The following is a 19,923-nucleotide window of genomic DNA, read 5'->3' on the forward strand; positions in this document are numbered from 1 at the left end:
AGCTTCGGCTTTGAGCCCTGAGCGGTAGGATGCAAACGGATCAAATCGGATCCAAATCGGGGCATATTCGGATCCGATCTATCCAATCATACATCATGAACGTGGATTTGAATCCGAATCCATTAAGGATATCATATATATATATATATATATATATGATTCGAAAATTTTTATTAATTATTAAAAAAATAAACAAATATGTCTTTTTATAACAAATAAATATTATAAAAGTATAAAAATATAATATAAATATATTTATAGAAAAATAAATAATACATACATATATTTATATATGATTGAATTGGATCGGATTAAATTTGATCCTGTTTTTAATCGCATCCCATTATCCAATCTGAAAATCTAAAAGGAAATATTCGAATCCAACAAAATAGGATCAAATATCGGTTCCATTTGCACCACTACATTTGGGAGGGTTTTCCCGCAATGACTTCTAGCATTGCAAGATAGAATGATAGACCCCACTCAAAAAGACAGGAAGTTGTGTACGGTGAAAATCCCATAAAAAACAATACATGGTTACTGAGATGAGAAATCGGCTTTCCAAGTTTTTTTCTATAGAATCACTGAGGGGCTACACAAGACGGGGTAGCTCTACCCCAAGATTTTCAAAGCCAATCAGTTCCAAACGGGCTCTAAGGTTGCCTTTGGGAGTGCTTTTGGGCTTTTATAATCAATTACTCTTTGAATGAGTGTTCTTATAGGTAAAGAAAGATTTCATTAAGCAGAAAAATCAGAAACAAAACAAAGACACAACAGTAAACAAACCACCACTACAAAGGAAACACCAAAGAACTAAACTACGGAGAATGAAACAACCTCTCATTAAATCACGGAGAATGAGTGCTCATTTAGACAAGCACACTTGAGCATTTGGTATAATGTTCTAAGCAGGCTTTTTCTTTATAAAAGGGCTTCTCCAAGCATAAGCAGCCAAAAGCCCAAAATTTTTGGCTCCTCTAAATGAGCTTTTTGGGGTGAAAAAAATACTTTGGGCTTTTTTTACCAAGCTAACTCAAGAGTTTTTTAGCACTTTTGACTTCTAATAAGCAATAAACCTAATAAGCACCTAATACAAACATTCCCAAACGCAACTTAAAAGCTTTAACAGGTGAAAGCCCAAGACGTGGAGCCTTTCTTTAGTGCTTTTTTCCATATCAGCTTTCCATCCTCCATAGGCTCTAATCTTACTTGCTAATTGCTTCTAGTTGATTTTAATGTTGACCAAGAAGTGCCAATCCTAGTTTTTGATGGGTCAATTTAGGCCCATTTTTTGGGTCTAATTCAGGTTCTACCTCGATCTTGATTCTGGCCCAACAAGGACCTGACAACGTCTGGAGCCACATGTGGCCCTTGGACTTGGTCCCCCAATAACTTCCCACGTTTTTGTTTGAAGAATCAGGACCAACCATTTAACGGATCCCAACTAAAACCTATTACAACCAAAATGCTATTTAATCAAACGAATTTTATTCCATCATTATTCGTAACTCTGTATAATTACCATTTTAACATTGAGAGGAATTTTTCCCTATCAGACATTCAGATGGTTACAACATTAATAAGAGAACTGCAACAAAAAACATAATCGAAGGACGTTTAGATGGAATAAAAAGATTAGAGCAGCTCTTTTTTACTTGGGTTCGACTATGATATCTAAAAAACTTGTGACCAGTCAACTGAAATCATAAAAGTGGTAGTCAATTAGGTGTTCATGGGTGAGTTTTGATTGGTCAAAACTCATTTCATACCATATCTTTTTCGTATCATAGATTTTTCCTTTTTACTTTTATTCTATAGCCATTTAGGGGGCATTTTTTCTTTTGGATTTTGAGAGGGGAAAGTTGGTCAATGGGATTTACAATTCCATTGACCAAGAAATCCATTTTTTTTTTCATATTTATGTGGAGACCAAGGAAATTTTATTTTTTTGGGTATCACTTTTTTTGGGGAAAGTGATACCATGATTTTCAAAACCAGACTGGACCAGACGGTCGGACCAGAAAATTTGGGACCGTTATTTCCCCAAAAACTGTTGATTTGGTCAACAAATCGCTAACCCGGGCAGTTGAACCATTCAACGGTTTGGCCTGTTTTTTTTTTTGTCATAACAGGCTATCCATTCAGTTTGAACGGTCAGACCATTCAACCTGAGAACCAGGCCCCTGACCGGTTCCTTGTCCAGTTCAGTTTTAAAAACCTTGAGTGATACCCATTTCTCAGGTGGGTAAATAACTCTCACCTGAGGAAAAGTTATCAATATTTTGATGGGACAAAAATACCCCTTTTAATAACGGACTTTTATGGCTAAAACGGCCATTGTTTTATTTACCAGAGAAATAAAAAAACATAGATAAATGCAATTATCCGAATAACACCGAAAAGTAAAGGGGACCTTAATCATTCATTGCTTGTTCTTTTCATTTCATCTCCATTTAACGAAATTATAAGTAGATATTTTAGTTTCAACAGTGTATAGGGAGGACGAAGAACGCAATTAGTCATCTTTTCAAGTCCACTACTGTATCAGTCCAGTTCCAATTGCATATTAAACATCACCCAAATGGTGTTTGGTGCAGATGATGTTTCAAGTTTTCAACCCATAGCGTTTCAGGTAAAACAAAAATGTGTTTGATGCCCATGCAAGCCACATCAGGGAAAAAGGATAATTTATAATTACCCCATAAACTTTCATTTGCGACAAACACCCTTGAACTTTCACCTTGCAATAACTATCCCCTTATTTAAAGTTCTTTGAAAAAGGATTATCATTAAACTGTTTAAAATTTTTAAATCCCCAAATTACCCATTTCTTATTTATTTGAACGATTTATGATCAATCAGTTTTTTAAATATAATATTCTGGATTCATTATTCAGACGAAATAGCAGAGGTTTCTTTCTCATACGTATAAATGTAAGGTTTTATTTGTTTCTCTGGATTTATTAAAAAAAAGGGAATGGATAATTTTCTTAAGATGAAGAGAGACACTCATGTTAGTTAAATAAACAAGAATTTAGGCTATATTTGGTTTGAAGGAAAAGGTAGGAAAAGAAAGGAAAAGATATCAAAACCCATATAAGGTTTGTAAAGATTTCTTTGCCTTACCTTTCCCTACATTTTCCTTCAAACCAAACATAACCTTAAGGAAACTTGATTTTCTATGTTAGTGAAAAGATTCTTATTATTCTAGCTGGTTTAATTTAGAAAAAAAAAAAAAAGAGATTTTTTTTTATCAATTAGAGTTTAAGAGAAAAAGGTGAAAAATGAAAATAAAGTCCAGATAGACATTTTGGTAATGTAATACATAATTATCATTGACACCATAGAGCGGTCTTTGTAATTGATACAAAAACGCATTTGATGGTGAATCATTTCCGGGAGATGTTTCTTGTTCTGAATGAGTGATACATCTGACGCATGTGCATGACGCACAGTGCAAGATTCTGATCTAAAGACCCCAGATTTAATAAAAAAATACTTTAACAATATACAAAAATATTTATATACTTAAATAAATTTTAATATATTTAAAATTATATATTAAAATCAAGCATGCATTAAAATATTAATTCAAACAAAATGAAACAAATATATAATAAATTTGTAAAATATACTCAAATAATTTGTAAAATAACTAGTTAACTACAGAAATTACAAAGGAAGAATGACAGATCAGCCCATGGTCTAGGCTCAAAGTACTATCGGGGTAAGTGTCAGTTCGGAATTGATGCCAATCCACGGGCGGACACTGATGCATAGTGTGGGTTATTGACCTTTTGAGTGTTTACATCTCTGCAGCAGAAATCAGAAATCTGCATTGGGCAAATTCGTACTTCTCCGAATTACAAATGAAACTTTGTCCAAAACCCAAATTCGTAATTTCGGCCAAACAACCACTTAAGAACAGAGTTATCATTTATCAAACAGATGATAGTTTGAAGTAGAAAACTAATCAAACAACCACTTCAAACAGGTTATCAAACAACCATTCAATTTCTGTTGAACAAAGTTATCATTTATCAAAGTATCAAACAACCATTCAATCTTTGTTAACCAACGCTTAAGAACAGAATTATCAAACAACCATTCAAACTCTGTTAACCAATTAAAAACAGAGTTACCTCTGTTAACCATTCAGTCTCCGTTAACCACCACTTAAGAGCTATCAAACAACCACTCAAATCTCACGTGTTTCATGAACCATCACCGATATATCAAACTACCATTAATCGTTCCAAGAATTGGAAAAAAAAAAAAAGCAAACAAACAAACAAACTTATTATCGAACAACCTATCAAGAATAATTGTGGGCAAATAATATGTTTTGATCCGCAGTCAAAACAAATAACATTAAGAAGGAATAATAACTCAAAAACATTGCTCTCAATAATTTTTTTTACTTGGCACAGTTTAATCCACACAGCTAGGATCCTTGATCCAGAGTAACAATAAAGAGAACATAAATTTGCAAGGGCCATATCACTAGCATCAAAGGAAACACGAAACCATAAAGCAAAAATGGGGAAAAATATTTTACCTCTTGTTCAGCAAGATCGACACTGGCTAGTGAAAGCAACAACCGATGACCAGTCGAAGTAGCGAACTTTCTGCAATTTTTTGAAGATTAGAGGAACACCAACGCAACAAAAACAGGAAAATGGGTGAAAAAAAAAAGGTACCAAAGACAATGAAGACGAGAGATCTATGGGACTCAGCTGGAAATGGTGCCAAAGACAATGACAATGAGGAGATGAAAGTGAACTCTCCAAGGCAGTGAGAAAAAGTCTGAGTGAAATCGGGGCTTGGGATTTTTGTTCAAGATGTAATCCCATGTGGCAACATGCCAACTCTGATGCCAAATGGAGCCAAATCGGAGTATCAGACTAGGCATTCACGAATTAAGAGTGACTCAAGAAACGTCCATTTGACATTTGGATTTGGAATCCCAGGGAAGAAACATATTTCGACCGTTTTCCAGAAAAACAGATTCCCAAATGCAATTTCAGCATTCTGTTTATTTGCTAATGTGGCACGGAACGGAAGCCACATCAACAAAAGTGAATCACCTGTGTAAGCTACCAAGCCAAACGCCCTCACAATGTTTGAACGTTAAAGTTGAATCAGCCATGCAGGGGGAGAACATAAAACCATGATAAGACTCCCCTAATTTCCGTATCACTGGAAACAGTTGACACCAAGGTTCTAAATATCAACACGGGCCGATACGCCCTGTGTCAGTGCTTTTTTATGTGTTTTACTTATTTTTTTTGAAATTGGTTCAGAGGAATTGGTTTAAGGCCTGGCTACCCTCTGAACCAGTGGCTGACCCAATTGCCCTGTAGGGGCGTATCGGGAAGCCACCGTATTGATATACGTGTCGATACTTTGAACCTTGGTTGACACATTTACCAAAGAAAGTAACAGTTGACACTGCATAAAACAACCAAGGTTAGGAAAGTTCTGTAATTAACCGTCGACAATACCACAAAGCAAGCCCCATTAGGTACTGGAACTCATCAAGATGGACAACTTTCTTCTGCAGCCTTTATACATCAGCCCATGTCCCTTCCTCGATTTGGATTTCTGGACCATCTAACCAGATTCTCATACATATTGGAAAAGAAACTGAGGGAATGCCAAAAGGATTCCAGACTTGAAAATGCCTTGAATCCAACTATCCAAGGTAAAGTCTGAAAATTTAATATGATAAAATTTCAAAAGGTAAACCCAAAGCCTATGCTTCATCACTCATTCAGAAATTAAAATAGGTCCCAAGTTGCTGACAATATCTATCTATATATAAGCAGATACTTGCCTTGGGTTTCATACAGATGATAAAAGTTAATCCTCAAAATATCATAAATCATATATGGTTAATATTTGCACACATACATAGCCCATGCTCTTTCACTAGTCTATGTAATGTCAAGATTTGCATTGGTTTCTGTGCAGACCATAAAAATTAAATGGCAGACTTGGCAGTACTTAACTAGCATATCCAAGGTTACACCACAACTAACTAATATTATGGCCAGTTATCAAAAGAAAAACTAATATTATGACTAATTTCTTTTCCAGCAATTTCTTCAAGACTATCAGTCACTCTGAAAAGACATACAAGTAAAACTAAAAATGATCAGATGGATGTTGTTGGAACCCAAAGAGACCCAACAAATATAGGTCTTTTTTGACCGTCCTCCCCAGAATAAGAGAAGCATGGTGCAAGATTCAGGTCAGAGACTCAAAATCTCATCATCTGAATTGATGGTAGAATATAAGGGCCCTCCACATCTCAAGTCTTAACTCATATGAACAAGTGTTTTCTGTAGCAACTAGATTCTAAGACAGGAATGGATGTTTTCACCTTAATCAGATCTGAATGGATGTTTCCACCTTATCCATAAGCAAGCTTTTTTTTAAACTGTAAGGTAAAGTAATTTCATTAACTGATTAAAGATCTTAAAACCATAAACTGTGTAAACCCCTGTACAAAGAGAACCTGTACAAGAGGAAAGAAACCAGTATACCCAGAATCAGACCCAAACCCAAAAAAAAAAAACTATAAACTCCTTACAAAAAAGGAAATCATGATCAAAAAAGAACATGAATGCCTATATTTTGAATAGAGGGTGATTTTCCAACCAGGAATGCACCATTCCCAAAAACCTTTAAACACCTCTTCTTTTGTACTTTGTCTCCCTTCAAATATTCTGCTGTTTCTTTCGCACCACGCTGCCCAAAAGACTGCTGCAGGGAGGATGTTCCAAGCTAATTTTCCAGCCCTGCTTAATCCACTTACATACCAAGCTCTGATGAATCCCTTCACATCAGCCAGGAATCTTTTTTTTTAATTGAACCAGGAAACACATATTAATCCCAAACAAAACCAACAGTCTTATCCCTTCACATAAGCAAGCTAGCCCAAAGAAAATCAGAGAAATGAGTTGCAAATGGCATTGAAGTGGGTATCTCCAATTATCAGATATAGATCACAGGAAGAACACAATTAAATGGGCCAAAGTCAAAAAGGATACATTCAAACAACAATTAACCCATCTGCTAGATGACAAGGATCATACAACCAGCAAACTCTGGAGCCTGCACCTCAAAAGTCTCGTTGGAAAGTCAAGATTGACAATGACAAACCACCAACACAATGGTAAATGGGGAGAAAACAGAGTCTGAGTATAACTGCAATACATCATTACCTCTCCACTGTGGTTTCTCAAGACACTTATGCCAGAAGGACTAGGTTCCCCTTCCCCATGTAGCACCAATCAGAATTTAGCTAAGCCAAACTCCCTGGGGTGAAGAAGACTAAGCCATCAATCTAATGACTCTAGAATCAGACAAAGTGGCCACATCACTCAATCCTTCTACCACATTGTCCATAGTCAAATCTCAGAATTCATCTCTATCTCTAGTAAGAAACCAATGGGCCACCCTGATCATAATGAGGTCAACAAACACCTCCACCAAGGTGTCAACCTCTCAACTCCTTATAAAGCACTATTATTTCACTCCTCCCACAATGACCATGGGATGACTACCATTTATTTTCATTTCAACAATGTCCACAGTTAATATTGATCAAAAAAAAAAATACCCACCATTGTGATGTGGACGCGTATTGGGAGCAGCAGCAACAATGATCCGGTGTTCTCATCCTATCCAATTCGCCAGCAACAGTCTTATCCATTCAGCAGATTAGATTAGACTATCCTGTTATTCTTATCTTATTAAGTTAGTAGATTAGATTATCTTATCTTATTAGATTAGGATTAAGAGAGACTTATCTTATCTTATCAGTCTTATCTTATCAAGATAGAGTTGGAGGTCTCCCTATTCAGCAAGGAGTCTCCCTAAGAGCAGGACTCTTGTAATCTCCTATTTAAGGAGCCACTATTATTGAATAAAGGCATCCAAAATTTCAGTCAAAGAGAAGAGTAAAGGAGAGTTAGGGTGATCTCTTGGACAAATCACCCCTTAGGTCGCCACGATAGGGTCAGCACGCAAAGGGAGGGGCAAGGGGAAACTAGAGGTTCTCCCCGTGGACCGACCTGTGACAAGATCCTATTCCCGGGCCCATAACACATTGATCTAGGAATTTTTTTATGAAAGATTCCTTACTTTCACATAAAAAACAAATAATTTTTTTATATTTTACTTAATTATTTATTTTGCTTTTTTCGGAAAGAAGGTCACAGTAATTACTAGGAAGCTATCCAACAGAGGAGCTAAGTCTGATAATTAGGGACTGAAATCATTGTCCAAGAGACGAAAATACATCTAATGGTACAAATCAGGCCATCAAGGTCATGTTTGGTAACATTCCACAGGAACTCTAGTGTTACTGGAAGCAAAAACTGGAAAGTAACCAATTGAAACACCTCCACTAGAATGTTACAAAATGCCATCCAATCAATACAATACATGCCTGGGCACATGATCCATATGCTCCACCACCAAAAGGATGTTACACATGATCACAGAAACTTGGTCCAAGGGCTTAATAGTCTTAGTCCCAAATTTGCAAAAAAAAAAAAACAACTGCTGTGATTCCTTCTTTTGGAGTAACTGAGTAACTAACAATGGAAGATTTGGGGAATAATGAGTGTCTTGGCTAGAGAAGAGCATTATGGAATAAATCCATATCTAGCTTCTAATTGGACTCTAGATTTGACTTTTTGTTTTCTTCCATTTAGGAAGTAGAGTAAAACAATAAAGCCCTTGTCCACATTTGATGAATATTGAGCCTAGCTGTCCTATGATTTAGAAAAATCTCTTTTAGCTGGTTTTAGCCTATAATACACAGGACATGATGTCTGAGGAAAAAAAGGTATTGGAATTGAAGTTGAACGAAATCTTTTTCTTAAGGTTTCAAGTCCTCTTTAACTCTCATTAATTGATGTTACATGCCTACATCTCACCACTCTTCTCCATTCTTTCTTCCATTTCTATTTATTGTAGTCCTCTTGTAACTTCAGATGTCTTAAAGACAAAATGTATTGGAAATGAAGTGGAATAAAATATTTCTCATAAGGCTCCAAACTGTTATTAATTGCTGATACTCTCAATCATTCTTCTCTATTATTTCTTTCAGTTATATTTATTGTAGTCCTCTTGACACTTCTTCCTGCATGACCATTGAATATAGATATACAAGGTGATAGATGCATCTCAATAAGAGTATGTCAAACCCTCACTTATTACCCATTGCTAATTATCACTGAGCCCATCCTATAGTTCAAACAAACAAAACATTGCTTTACTGGTAAAACCAACAATTATATAATAGCCAATTCAGCTAACTGCTGAAAAATCCAAAAACGAAACAATCACCAATTCAAAAAAAAATTGAAAATTACTGAATAACAATTTATTATACCTGCGATTGCTAATCAGTCTCCTTAATGAGATCATGTTATGTCCATGTGCAGTAAACTTGTGATAGAAGATCAGCATCAACAATGCATCTGCATACTCCAGACCAAATATTGAAAACCTCAGCTCCTCTCCTTAGCATTTCCCTCCTAGAAAAGCAATGACCAACACTATATTTCTTCTTTTGTTTAATTTTCTGAAGTCATTCTGCTGCAGCTTCAGCCTGGAATCTACTAGCCAGAGGCAAATCCATCAAAAGACTGTTGTAGGAACTCTGGCAATCAAGAGAGGTCATACAAGAATCCTTGGAGAGGCAACCCAATGCAACAAGAAGAGCATTTCAGTGATGTGGTAATAGAGTGAAGACAAGAAGTATAACCACATGATCTGAAATTGATGATTCTAATGAATAGAAAGGAGGATACAATCATAGAAGGAGAAGGAAGAACACACTCAAACATGATAACTTTTCTCAATGACACCACCCTTCATTTAATGGTTTCCTGCACTGAAATCCAACAAACATGGATATGTATAGACAATCTGCAACCTGCACCCCATTCCTTACATCTAAATATAATCTATATACATGCATTAGACTCAATCCTCTGTTCCACCTCGTCAACAAAAGTCCAATTCCTATTGGTGACAAACCAACTTATAATACATTCAATGAACTTATTAATGTAAGATTTATCACCTTATCATATACTTGGATATGTTGATTATGGAACTAAATAAATGAGTCCCCTATATTTTTCTGAAAGCATACCTCTTCTTTTAAAAGTAAGGTGGTGAGATTCTTTGATAACTGCGAAAAAAGGGGCAACCCTTATTGGTTACAAAGTCATACATGATGAGTTAGAAGAAAAAAGAATATTGGTTTATGGGTATACATGGAACCTCAATCTCTCACGGAAAAAAAAAATAAAGAATAAAGAATGACCTTCTGCCACTGATACTAAAACAGTCAGCTTTCAGCCCATTAAAATCATTTAGAATATAATAGTGCCAAATAAGCTGCCTCTCCATCTTGCTGATCAGTGGTTTAGAATAGGAAAACTACCACTTCATCTTGCTGATCAATGGCTCTATGATAGCAAGACAAAAAAAAGCCAATGAATAGACCCATTCCTATTTTTGAGACTTGTAGCTGAAACCAAGTCTAAGCATTTGGCATTGAACCCCCAAGACAGAAGTTCCTCACACCGATATGATTCACCACCGCTGACTTTTTTATTCCACACATCCAATCACATAGAAGTTCCAATATATTGTGCTTACATACACCAGTTCCTTCCCCAATAGTATATAAACTGCTTGTATGACTTCCCCAGAAAAACTACTACTCTGCTTTAGCAGCACTATAAAGTCACTAGAATCATGACTTCAACCCCAAAGTAAAATAATCTGATGAACACATACTTGGCATTTATATCAAAATCAAAAAGGAAAGGTCTTGTTCATTTCTAGAATTATGTGATTATGAATAGACTGAGCATTAAGGACCATATATAATTGGTTTTCGAGAATATCAACATCCAAAGAAAAATATGCACTTTTCTGAACTTCCATAGACGTAGTTTTAAACACCATGCAGAAGTCTGAATGTGAATTTTCAAGATTTCAAATTAGGCATAAACTGGTATATGCATATAAAAGAGAGAGAGAGAGAGAGAGAGAGAGAGAGAGAGAGAGATCATCCAAAAACCTAATGAAACCATGTTTTCATCAATAAGTTTACAACCTAAGAAGCTTTATGATAGAAAAAAAAAAAAAGATTGATACAAAATGGGCTAATGAGCATTTTACTGTTTATAAATGCCCCCCACCCAGCATGGTAAAATTGGAAAAATCATTTGCTGTAGTCAGAAAGATCATCCGAAAACCTAAGGATGAGAAAGCAAGAATTTAAAAATAGCAAGTATAGAAGCCCATCTGTTAATCAACAATTCCCTTTCATGTGCTTGCCGGAGCATCACTTCCTCCAGCAGTTTTGCGGTTCAGATATCGAATGACAGCATCTTCAACCCTATAAAAGTTTCCAAAAGAATTTTCAGTTATAAAATGCACCAACTGTGAAAGGGGAAAGGGGGTCGGTGACTTTGATCTATCATTCTATTGGCCATTGAAACATGTGTATGCATATAAAAGCCCAATGGCTTCCTCAAAAATGAAATTTCAAAATCTTAAATACAACAAAAAAGAATGCATTTCTAACATTAATTTGAGAGAGTTGTCCAAAAGGGAGCATTTAACGAAAACTGCTTGCAAAATGACCGTTACAAACAGCAATCTGAAAATAGAGATATGTGTGCACCAATCCCCCCCCAACACACACACACACACACACACACACACAGAGGAAATGAGATGTAACTAATGAAAATAAGGATAAGAAATAAAAGCATAAAGAAGCTTACCATGGTTGGTTGTAAAAGTCTGAACGTCGCTCTTTTTCAGCATTACGACTAGCCTCCCCTGCAACAAGCTTCAGGTCCCTGCTTTGGGAAGCAATCAAAGCATTGATAAACTCCATAGGAGATTGACTGAACCCAAGAAAGAAAGCTCTCCTCCTACGATGCTCATGGATCTTTTTTATGGCAGCACAAATTGCTTCATCACATGCATCAATCTCTTTGTGCTTCTCCGTGTTGGCCAAGAAAGCTGACATTTCCTTCTGTATTGGAAAAGGAACATCAACTAATACATCATAGCAAGCATTCCCAGCCGGACTGTTCCCAGAAAGCTTGATCTTGTGTTCCAAATGTATAGGCTGAGGTGGGGATAAATGCTGTGATACCTTCTGCGAAACCATTGCAAATTTCATCTTCTCTTCCCCAAATACTTTGCAAAGAGGTGGATCACAAGCAAAGAAAGAAGGATCGGTTGGGTTTTGCAGCTTCTTAGCCTTCACATAATGCCATATCGCAGCTATAATCCTTGGGCGGGTATCAACTTCAATACCAAGAAGTTCAATCAAAGCAGGAGAGAGCTTAAATTTCTCGGGCATGTAATTCATCTCTAATCGTATATTCACTGTAAATTCCTTATCCCCTCTCCTTTTTACCTCAAAACCTTCATGAGGTGCAGGCGATCGAGCACTTTCCCATACAATAGTAGAGTTATTAGGATAAAGACTCGGGTCCAAGTTAATAGTAATTCTCTTGAAAAAATAAGAGAACTTTGGGTGTAATGAACTTGGTTTCTGGATTACACCAGTAGGGTCGGGATCCACTCCATCTTCCAAGATCCTCCCAGTTATCTTAAGTGACCAGGAAGGGGGCTCCAAATTCTGCTTCTCTGGGATCGTTCGGGTCTGATTAGCAAAAGTGTTGAAGATATAAACTCGAAGAGTCTTCTGAATGCAAGGAGGGCTCTTAAGGGATTCCTGAATATCAATCTTCTTTCTTGCAAGAGCAGCCTCAACCCGTGCCTCAAACTCAAGCAGCTGGGTATACAGGGCAGACTCGGGCAAAAGCGTGGCAACTCTGTCTGGTAGCTGCTTGTCTGGAAGTTTCTTCTTTTTTCTACGAGCAGCAGGTGTTAACTCCATTGTTTTAAATGGCGAAGATGTGCTGGCAGTACCAGGAGCCGGAGGCCGTGCAGGAGGTTTCTGGACAACCCGCTTGGCAGTTGCTGTGCCGGGTGTTGAAAGGGAGGGAGACGATGCACCTACAAGTCCAACCCCAGGGGACTGTGTCTGGGTAAGAGACTGTGATTGAGCTTGTAGCTGAGCTTGAAATTGGGCATGAGCTGCTTGAGCTTGAACTTGAGCACGAGCTTGGGCTTGGGCTTGGGCTTGAGCCTGGGCCAAGGCTTGTGCTTGGGACTGAAGAGGTGACTGGAATTGAAAGTGTGGGACAGGTTGTGTCTGAGCTTGTGACTGAGGATGTAGATGGGAAGGGTGGTTTATTGGCATAGATGGAGATACCATCCCAGCACTACCAAAAGGGGACTGAGCCGCAACACTCTTCGCTGGGCTATTGTTGTTCGCAGACATTGTTGTCTAACAAGCCAGCTTCCTCGATCTTTCTAGTAGACCACGGAACGGCAAAACCCTACAGAGCTGCAATTTGCAAAGCCTGAGGAGCCCAGCAAACCTTTAAATATTTTATAGAGAAAAATCGTCGAATATAATCCTTAAGCCTCCGAAAACCCTAATTCCTCTGTCGGGTATAATTTCCCCGAATCGCTGCAGATATCCCAATTGAAACAAATCCTTAAAACAAAATAAATCAAGGAGAAAATATTTTGAACTCAACTGCTCTCCTTTCGACCCTAGGGACCATTGTTACACATGAAACAGGGAGAGGAAGGAGGACAAGTGGCGTTTACCGAAAACATGAGGGACTTCTTCGTTGTTGCCTCCGGGCGATTGAGTGAAAGGATTCAACCGATAAACTCTTGCGCGTAGATCTGTACACAAATAACAGCAAAACTCTTGTGCGTAGACTATGGAGGGTTCCTTCTGAGCAGCCGCGAGCTTGAATTACCTACCTGACTTCGATCATTCTCGATGCAAAATCAACTAATTTCAAACATTCACCTTCTGTTGGTTGTCAAGTAACGATTTTTTTTCCGTCTTCATCCTTTCCGGCTTTCCCTTTCCAACTCGGTTGAGTTCTTTGTTTTCCATGCCTATCGCTGAGAAACCACCCGTCGCTTTGCTGAGTTTTGAGTAGCGTTCATGGGCCGGGTTGGGCCGGGCTTTCACTTGTCATTAAGAAAAATATGCTAGGCCCGAGCCCGGCCCCGATAAAAAGCTCAAAGCCCGACCTAATAAAAAATAATAATAATTTTTTCTATTCAAATTAGAATTAAAAATTCAAATATTTTTTTTCCTATTTAAATGAACAGTGGCCTACAAGATGGTTTTTTTTCCTTTATTTTATATTTTAAAATACAATTTTACATTTTTAAATCAAACAATTTATTCAAATAGACATAATCACATTACTCACTTTAAGTCTAATATTAGGTCGGGCCGGGTTATTTTGAAAAAACCCGAGCCCGGCTGCGGGTCGGGCTTTTGGCCTGAATTTAAGCCCGCATGCCTATAACCACGTTCAAGCCCGTCCGATGTTTTTCATTTGGTAAATTTGTGATTTTATATTTTACACTTTAAGGCCCTGTTTGAACACTTAAAATAAGTACTTTTAAGATATGGGACCACACATCAAGTGGATTTTAAGTAATTATGGGTGTTTAATAAAAATGAGGGTAATAAGTACTTGTTTTTAAATAAGTAATTATTTAAAAAAGTGACTTTAAGTTAGCTTTATTTTTCAATACCTTTTAAATAAGTACTTCTCCAAAAAAATGGGGCAAACCAGTCCCTAATATTTTCTTATAATACCTAAAATACCCCCACTCTCATTCTCTTATTTTTCTCTCCCTCTCTTTCATTGTCTCTATCTCTCCACCAACACGACGTCAGAGGCTAGTGTACCAATCGGTGACCAATATACCAACAACGTCGGCGGCCGATGTACTTAGCTTGATACCGGGCCATTGACGACAAAAATAGTACTGACCATGAAGTGGGGTCCATGTGGATGTGTGTGTGTATGAGATATAAGTACTTATGGGGAAAGTATCTTACCAAACATTCTCACCCCAATAAGTATTTAAAAACATAATAAGTGATTTGAAAAAGTGGATTACCAAACAACCTAAAGGGTTGTTAAAACAAGTATTTTTTTTAGCAAGTACTTAATCATCAAACAAACCTAAAAAATTGTTTAATACCTGAAGGGTTGCTACAGTAAATACACTAAATATTGTATTTGGATATATTTTTCATTTGTTATTGTTATTGTTATCACCTATACAAACCTAAAAAATCTTAGGATAAATTGCATATTAATACTATATCATATGCTTTAGTGTTAGTCTCACTATAATACCTGAATTTCAAAATGTGTCACTATATTACATTGATTCCTAAAAGTTAGAGAAAATTTCCCATTAGTATTTTGTACTTTGTGGCCAATGCCATTTTAGTCTTTGAATTTTAAAACATAACAATTTAGTATATGATTTTTCAAAACATGACAATCTAGTATCTGTCATTAATCAGCACTTAACCTATCATTAAGTGACATTTGAAAATGACTCAAATGCCTTTCGAGTGACATTTATTTATTTTTTTATCAACCATCTAAACGTTGACAAAAAATTAGCAGTCCCAAATCATTGCTTCTTACATTTAAGAAAGTTGGGGTTATGTTTGAGTGGGCATTTTGGTGCCCCAACTTTCTTGAATAGAAGAGGTAAAGATTTGATATTGCAAATTTTTTGTCAACGTTTAGATGGTTGATAAAGAAAATTAAATATCATTCAAAAGGCACTTGTGCAAATTTAAAATGTCACTTAACGGCAAATTAATATTTAGTTAACGATAGGTACTGGATTGTCACGTTTTGGAAGTTCGGGTACCGAATTGTTGCATTTTAAAGTTCGATGACCACTACACTCAAAATGCAGGGTACTAATCGGGGATTTTCCCCAAAAGTTATAAATTTATTACTTATCATTACTAATTTGTCAATTATCTAACATACGTGATGTTACATGCAATTTGTAACATTTCAAATTTTTTAACTTACAAAGAATATGGTGTTTATTATCTTCTTTCTTATTAATAGTGAACAAAGTCCCAAATCCACCATTGTTTACAACCATTACCTGAAAAATGTTTTCTCCACGGTTTTTTTTCTTCTATTGTCATTCTCAAATAAATAAAATTATTTAAACAATGAATTTATTCATTAATCATGAAGGCCATTAACATTAGAATAGACAAGAAAAAATGAAAACGCAAAAAAGTTTCTTCAACGACTGCCTTCAACAACAATCTTCTATGAATATGAGATTTTAAGGAGACTAGCATAAACAACAACAAGGGAGACTTTGGATAGGAGAAAAATAAATGAATTAGGATAAATTGAGCTCCAAATGGTTGTTTATAATGAAAATTAGATGATACATAAGGGTATTTTTATTTTTTTACATGTCACTTAACATTAGTTAACGATTTTGAACTAAACTAACAACTATTGGGAAGTACTACAATGGCACATTTTGAAATTCGAGTACTAAAGTGAGACCGACCTAGTATAGGGTACTAATCTACAATTTACCTATAATTAGTCATTTCGTTTTACAATGTTTGTCAACTCAATAAAACTTTACCCTTTTGCTTTAATGTCTTTGTTAGCCAAAAAAAAAAAAGATTGCCCTTTTGTTTTAATGTATTTGTCAACCTGATGTCTTAGCTTGGAATTGAAATGGGATTTGCTCCTCATAGCGTGCCTTAAAGCCCCATCCCATTGTGCATTGGGAACACTTCCCCATGAATAATAACATAGAGTATGAGAGATGTTCCCAATACACAGTGAAATGGGGCTGTGAAGTCTGTATACTCTTCGCAATGAGTAGATCCATACTCTTTAGCTTGCTTGTATTATGTCACCCATCCCTATGTTTGAATTTCAAAATTTTAGTTTTTTATTGCCTTTTATTTTCATTGTACTATACTTTTAATTTCACATTGTTGTTTCAATCTTAAATATTAATAGTTGACTTCCATTTGACTCTATAAAAATGTTGTTCTATTAACATCATCCCTGTATTCTATGAGGGTTTCCTTATGTATAACAACAATTTTCTAAGTTGATTATTCTATTAACTTATTCATTTACTTATTTGCAATTTATGATTTTGTTACTTTATCATTCTTTAAAGTCCTTGCACATTCATACTTGTCTTTGAAATATTTAATTTGAAATAATTCTCTATATTGTATATATTGGGCATTTATAAAATACCACTAACAATATTAAATTTAATATATGCTTTATTTAATGTTAATAGATCAAGGAATGTTAACTACAACGACAAATTTGATGCATTCATATGTCTCTTTGGTACAAAGGACTCGATGTGTGTTGTTAGTTCATCATATGAACCATAAATACTATGCAAATTTTCCACCTAACCCATTTATTGGGGATGTCAATTGGATTGGATTTGTTTCAATCCGATCTAGTCTAATGTGAGTCCAATACAAATGGACCATGTCCAATCCAATCAATAATTTGGACCATTTTTGATCGGCTCAATTCAGTGTTGGACCATTCAATATGTTCAAAATTGTTTTAATTTGGATTATTACTAACCCAGACCTAGTCGATTGGCACTTATATTCTTATCTTTTATCAATGGACCAAAGATTGACTCAATCCAATCCAATATAAATTCGTTATGGATGGACTAGGTCATATTCAATCCAATAAATACTTTGGACTATTAAGTCTTGATTGGTTCAATTCGATATGTATCGTTGATTCGTTCAATCCGTCTAATTTGATTTTGGTTTGGACGGGGTCCAATCCAAAACCGGTCCATTAACACCCCTATCAATTACATTCAAATCATCTGGTGGACTACCTACCTCATTATGTGCTTTATTATTATCATGATGCACCTCATTATGTAGAGAAGATGTGGATGTTTGCCCTCTATGCTTGTTATGGCCTTTTTTATTACATCCACTAGGTGTAGTACTTGTGCCATCCTATTCATTATATTCATCATCACCGCTTATTTTTGCAATTTGAATTTTTACTCTCATCCTAATTACATCATCATCAACTTGGTCTTTATCATTTGTCTCTTTGATGTTAAGGCCTGCATTCTCCACCTCATGAGGTACATATAAATCCATATGGGTTTTGGCTTCATAGGTTGCACACATGTTCAAGACATATTGATCAATTTTCATCAATACCATGTTATCTTTAAAACCATATTCTGGCTTTTTATAAAACGTTTTCCACTAGCGTGTATACCTCAACTATTTTGTTATAATATCTATTTTAATGAATGATGAGAGGTCCTCATCCACATTATTACTCACATAAATATTACCATCATAATATATAAGTGGTGGTAAATCAATGAAGATACCCCATTGGTGGATAAGAAAAAGTAAATATTTTTTTAAAAAGAAACATTAGTTCAATAACAAGAATAACTAAAAATGATGTATGACAAAAGTTCCTCATCACCGTTGAAGTTATATCATGAGAGATGCAAAATCAACCAAGTTTTCAATCTAATGTTTATTTCTCTATGTATGATTAAATACAATCCATCACGGATCCCTGTGATATAACTTAAACCATGAAAGAAAAAACATTTTAATGAACCAAGGGACCAAAGGTTCATATTCATCAAATGATTCTCAATAGGGATTTGGGTTTGCAGAGGTAAGGTTCCCACACATAGAAAATTTAACATTTACATTTATAAGTGGTCTTCCCATAGGTCATATTGGAAACAAGCACATTGATATAAGTAGCCTTCATATGGGAAAAATGAACACATTGGCAGATGTATTTTGTACTACATTGTTATGTGAAACAAAAACGTCAAAAAAAGGGGGTGGAGTCTCCTTTCATATGTCTTCCATACAAATGAACAAATCAAGTAAGTGTCTCACTTTCATGAGATATGACAATTAATTTCTATCCCATACCATTGTCACTAGTAGAGAGATATCTATCATGCACATGGTGAATAAGGTAGGGAACTATCATGGGCAATTACAACATAATATTGGGCAAACAAACAACTTAACATTGTCAGTTGAATGGGCATAAGGGTATTGAGAAACAAAAGAAAAAGTACACTAATAAACAATATAATAAAAATAAAATATAAATACATTAGGGCAAACAAAAACTAATTAATTATGACAATATACCTTAACTACATGAAAACAAAAAATGAATAACCAAAACCAAATGAAGAAAAACATACATAAAAAACAACAAAAACTATTATATAAAAATTTGTCATCAAAGTCATCAATAAACCCTATAAACATTCACTTTTCTATCATTGTGTCTATCAAAACGAGAGGAACAACTAACAACATAAAAGGAAAATGAAACCGAAAACGTATTAGTAAAAAGAACATGGAAAATACAAAAAAAAAAAAAAACTACTTCAAACCATGGTTTTATTCTTTAACATTGACAACAATCGTTTGTATTATATGGAAACAGTGGTGGTTTGAAAATCCTTTTATTTTTAGTTAATTAAGTGAATAGTCAAGGCATGGAGTGAATATCGATGCCCAATCAAAGCATAAATGGCTTTTAAGAGTGAGTATTTTTGTTATTGATAAAAAATGTTATCCCACTTATTCAAAATTGTAGCTTTTTGTCATTTCACACATCATCTAATGCAGTGTTTTGAAAATAAACATGGAGGCCAAATTGTTTTTGCCTACAGGTTTCCAGTCATCGGTTTGACCATCCAAGTTAAATGGGTTAGTTTGTAACCGTGTCACGTCAACACACACACATACATACATAGACATATGTACATATGTGTGTATAAACATGCATTTTATCAATAAAAATATAATTATTTTCTAGATGTAATATATGTATAAATAAATACATTTTATATTTAATTTATATTTTTATGTATAAGACTATTAAA

The 19,923-nt window shown here is 35.4% G+C and overlaps 1 protein-coding gene across 2 annotated transcripts; it reads right to left on the bottom strand.

Moving 5' to 3' along the window:
* Positions 1-11,104: 11,104 nt before the first annotated feature.
* On the bottom strand, positions 11,105-14,056 carry LOC148862511 (SWI/SNF complex component SNF12 homolog). 2 transcript variants are annotated; one of them, XM_088974661.1, is made up of 3 exons: positions 13,744-14,056; positions 11,829-13,474; positions 11,105-11,437 (listed from the first exon to the last, which is right to left on the bottom strand). In XM_088974661.1, exons 2-3 carry the CDS (start codon positions 13,406-13,408, stop codon positions 11,365-11,367), a joined length of 1,653 nt encoding a protein of 550 aa, XP_088830787.1. In that variant the 5' UTR covers positions 13,409-13,474; positions 13,744-14,056; the 3' UTR covers positions 11,105-11,364. The 2 variants fall into 2 exon arrangements, with proteins under 2 accessions (XP_088830787.1, XP_088830788.1); XM_088974662.1 differs by having other exon boundaries at positions 11,829-13,600; positions 13,744-14,054.
* Positions 14,057-19,923: the final 5,867 nt, after the last annotated feature.

Source organism: Nelumbo lutea, chromosome 3 (genome assembly GCF_056320005.1).
Source record: "Nelumbo lutea isolate HS-2025 chromosome 3, American lotus-T2T, whole genome shotgun sequence".
Classification (NCBI taxonomy): domain Eukaryota; kingdom Viridiplantae; phylum Streptophyta; class Magnoliopsida; order Proteales; family Nelumbonaceae; genus Nelumbo; species Nelumbo lutea.

Coding starts and splice junctions, on each gene's coding strand:
- LOC148862511 (XM_088974661.1), bottom strand. CDS start 13,408: ATGTCTGCGAACAACAATAGCCCAGCGAAGAGTGTTGCGGCTCAGTCC. Junction 11,438..11,828: donor GACTTTTACAACCAACCATG/GTAAGCTTCTTT, acceptor AAACTTTTATAG/GGTTGAAGATGCTGTCATTC.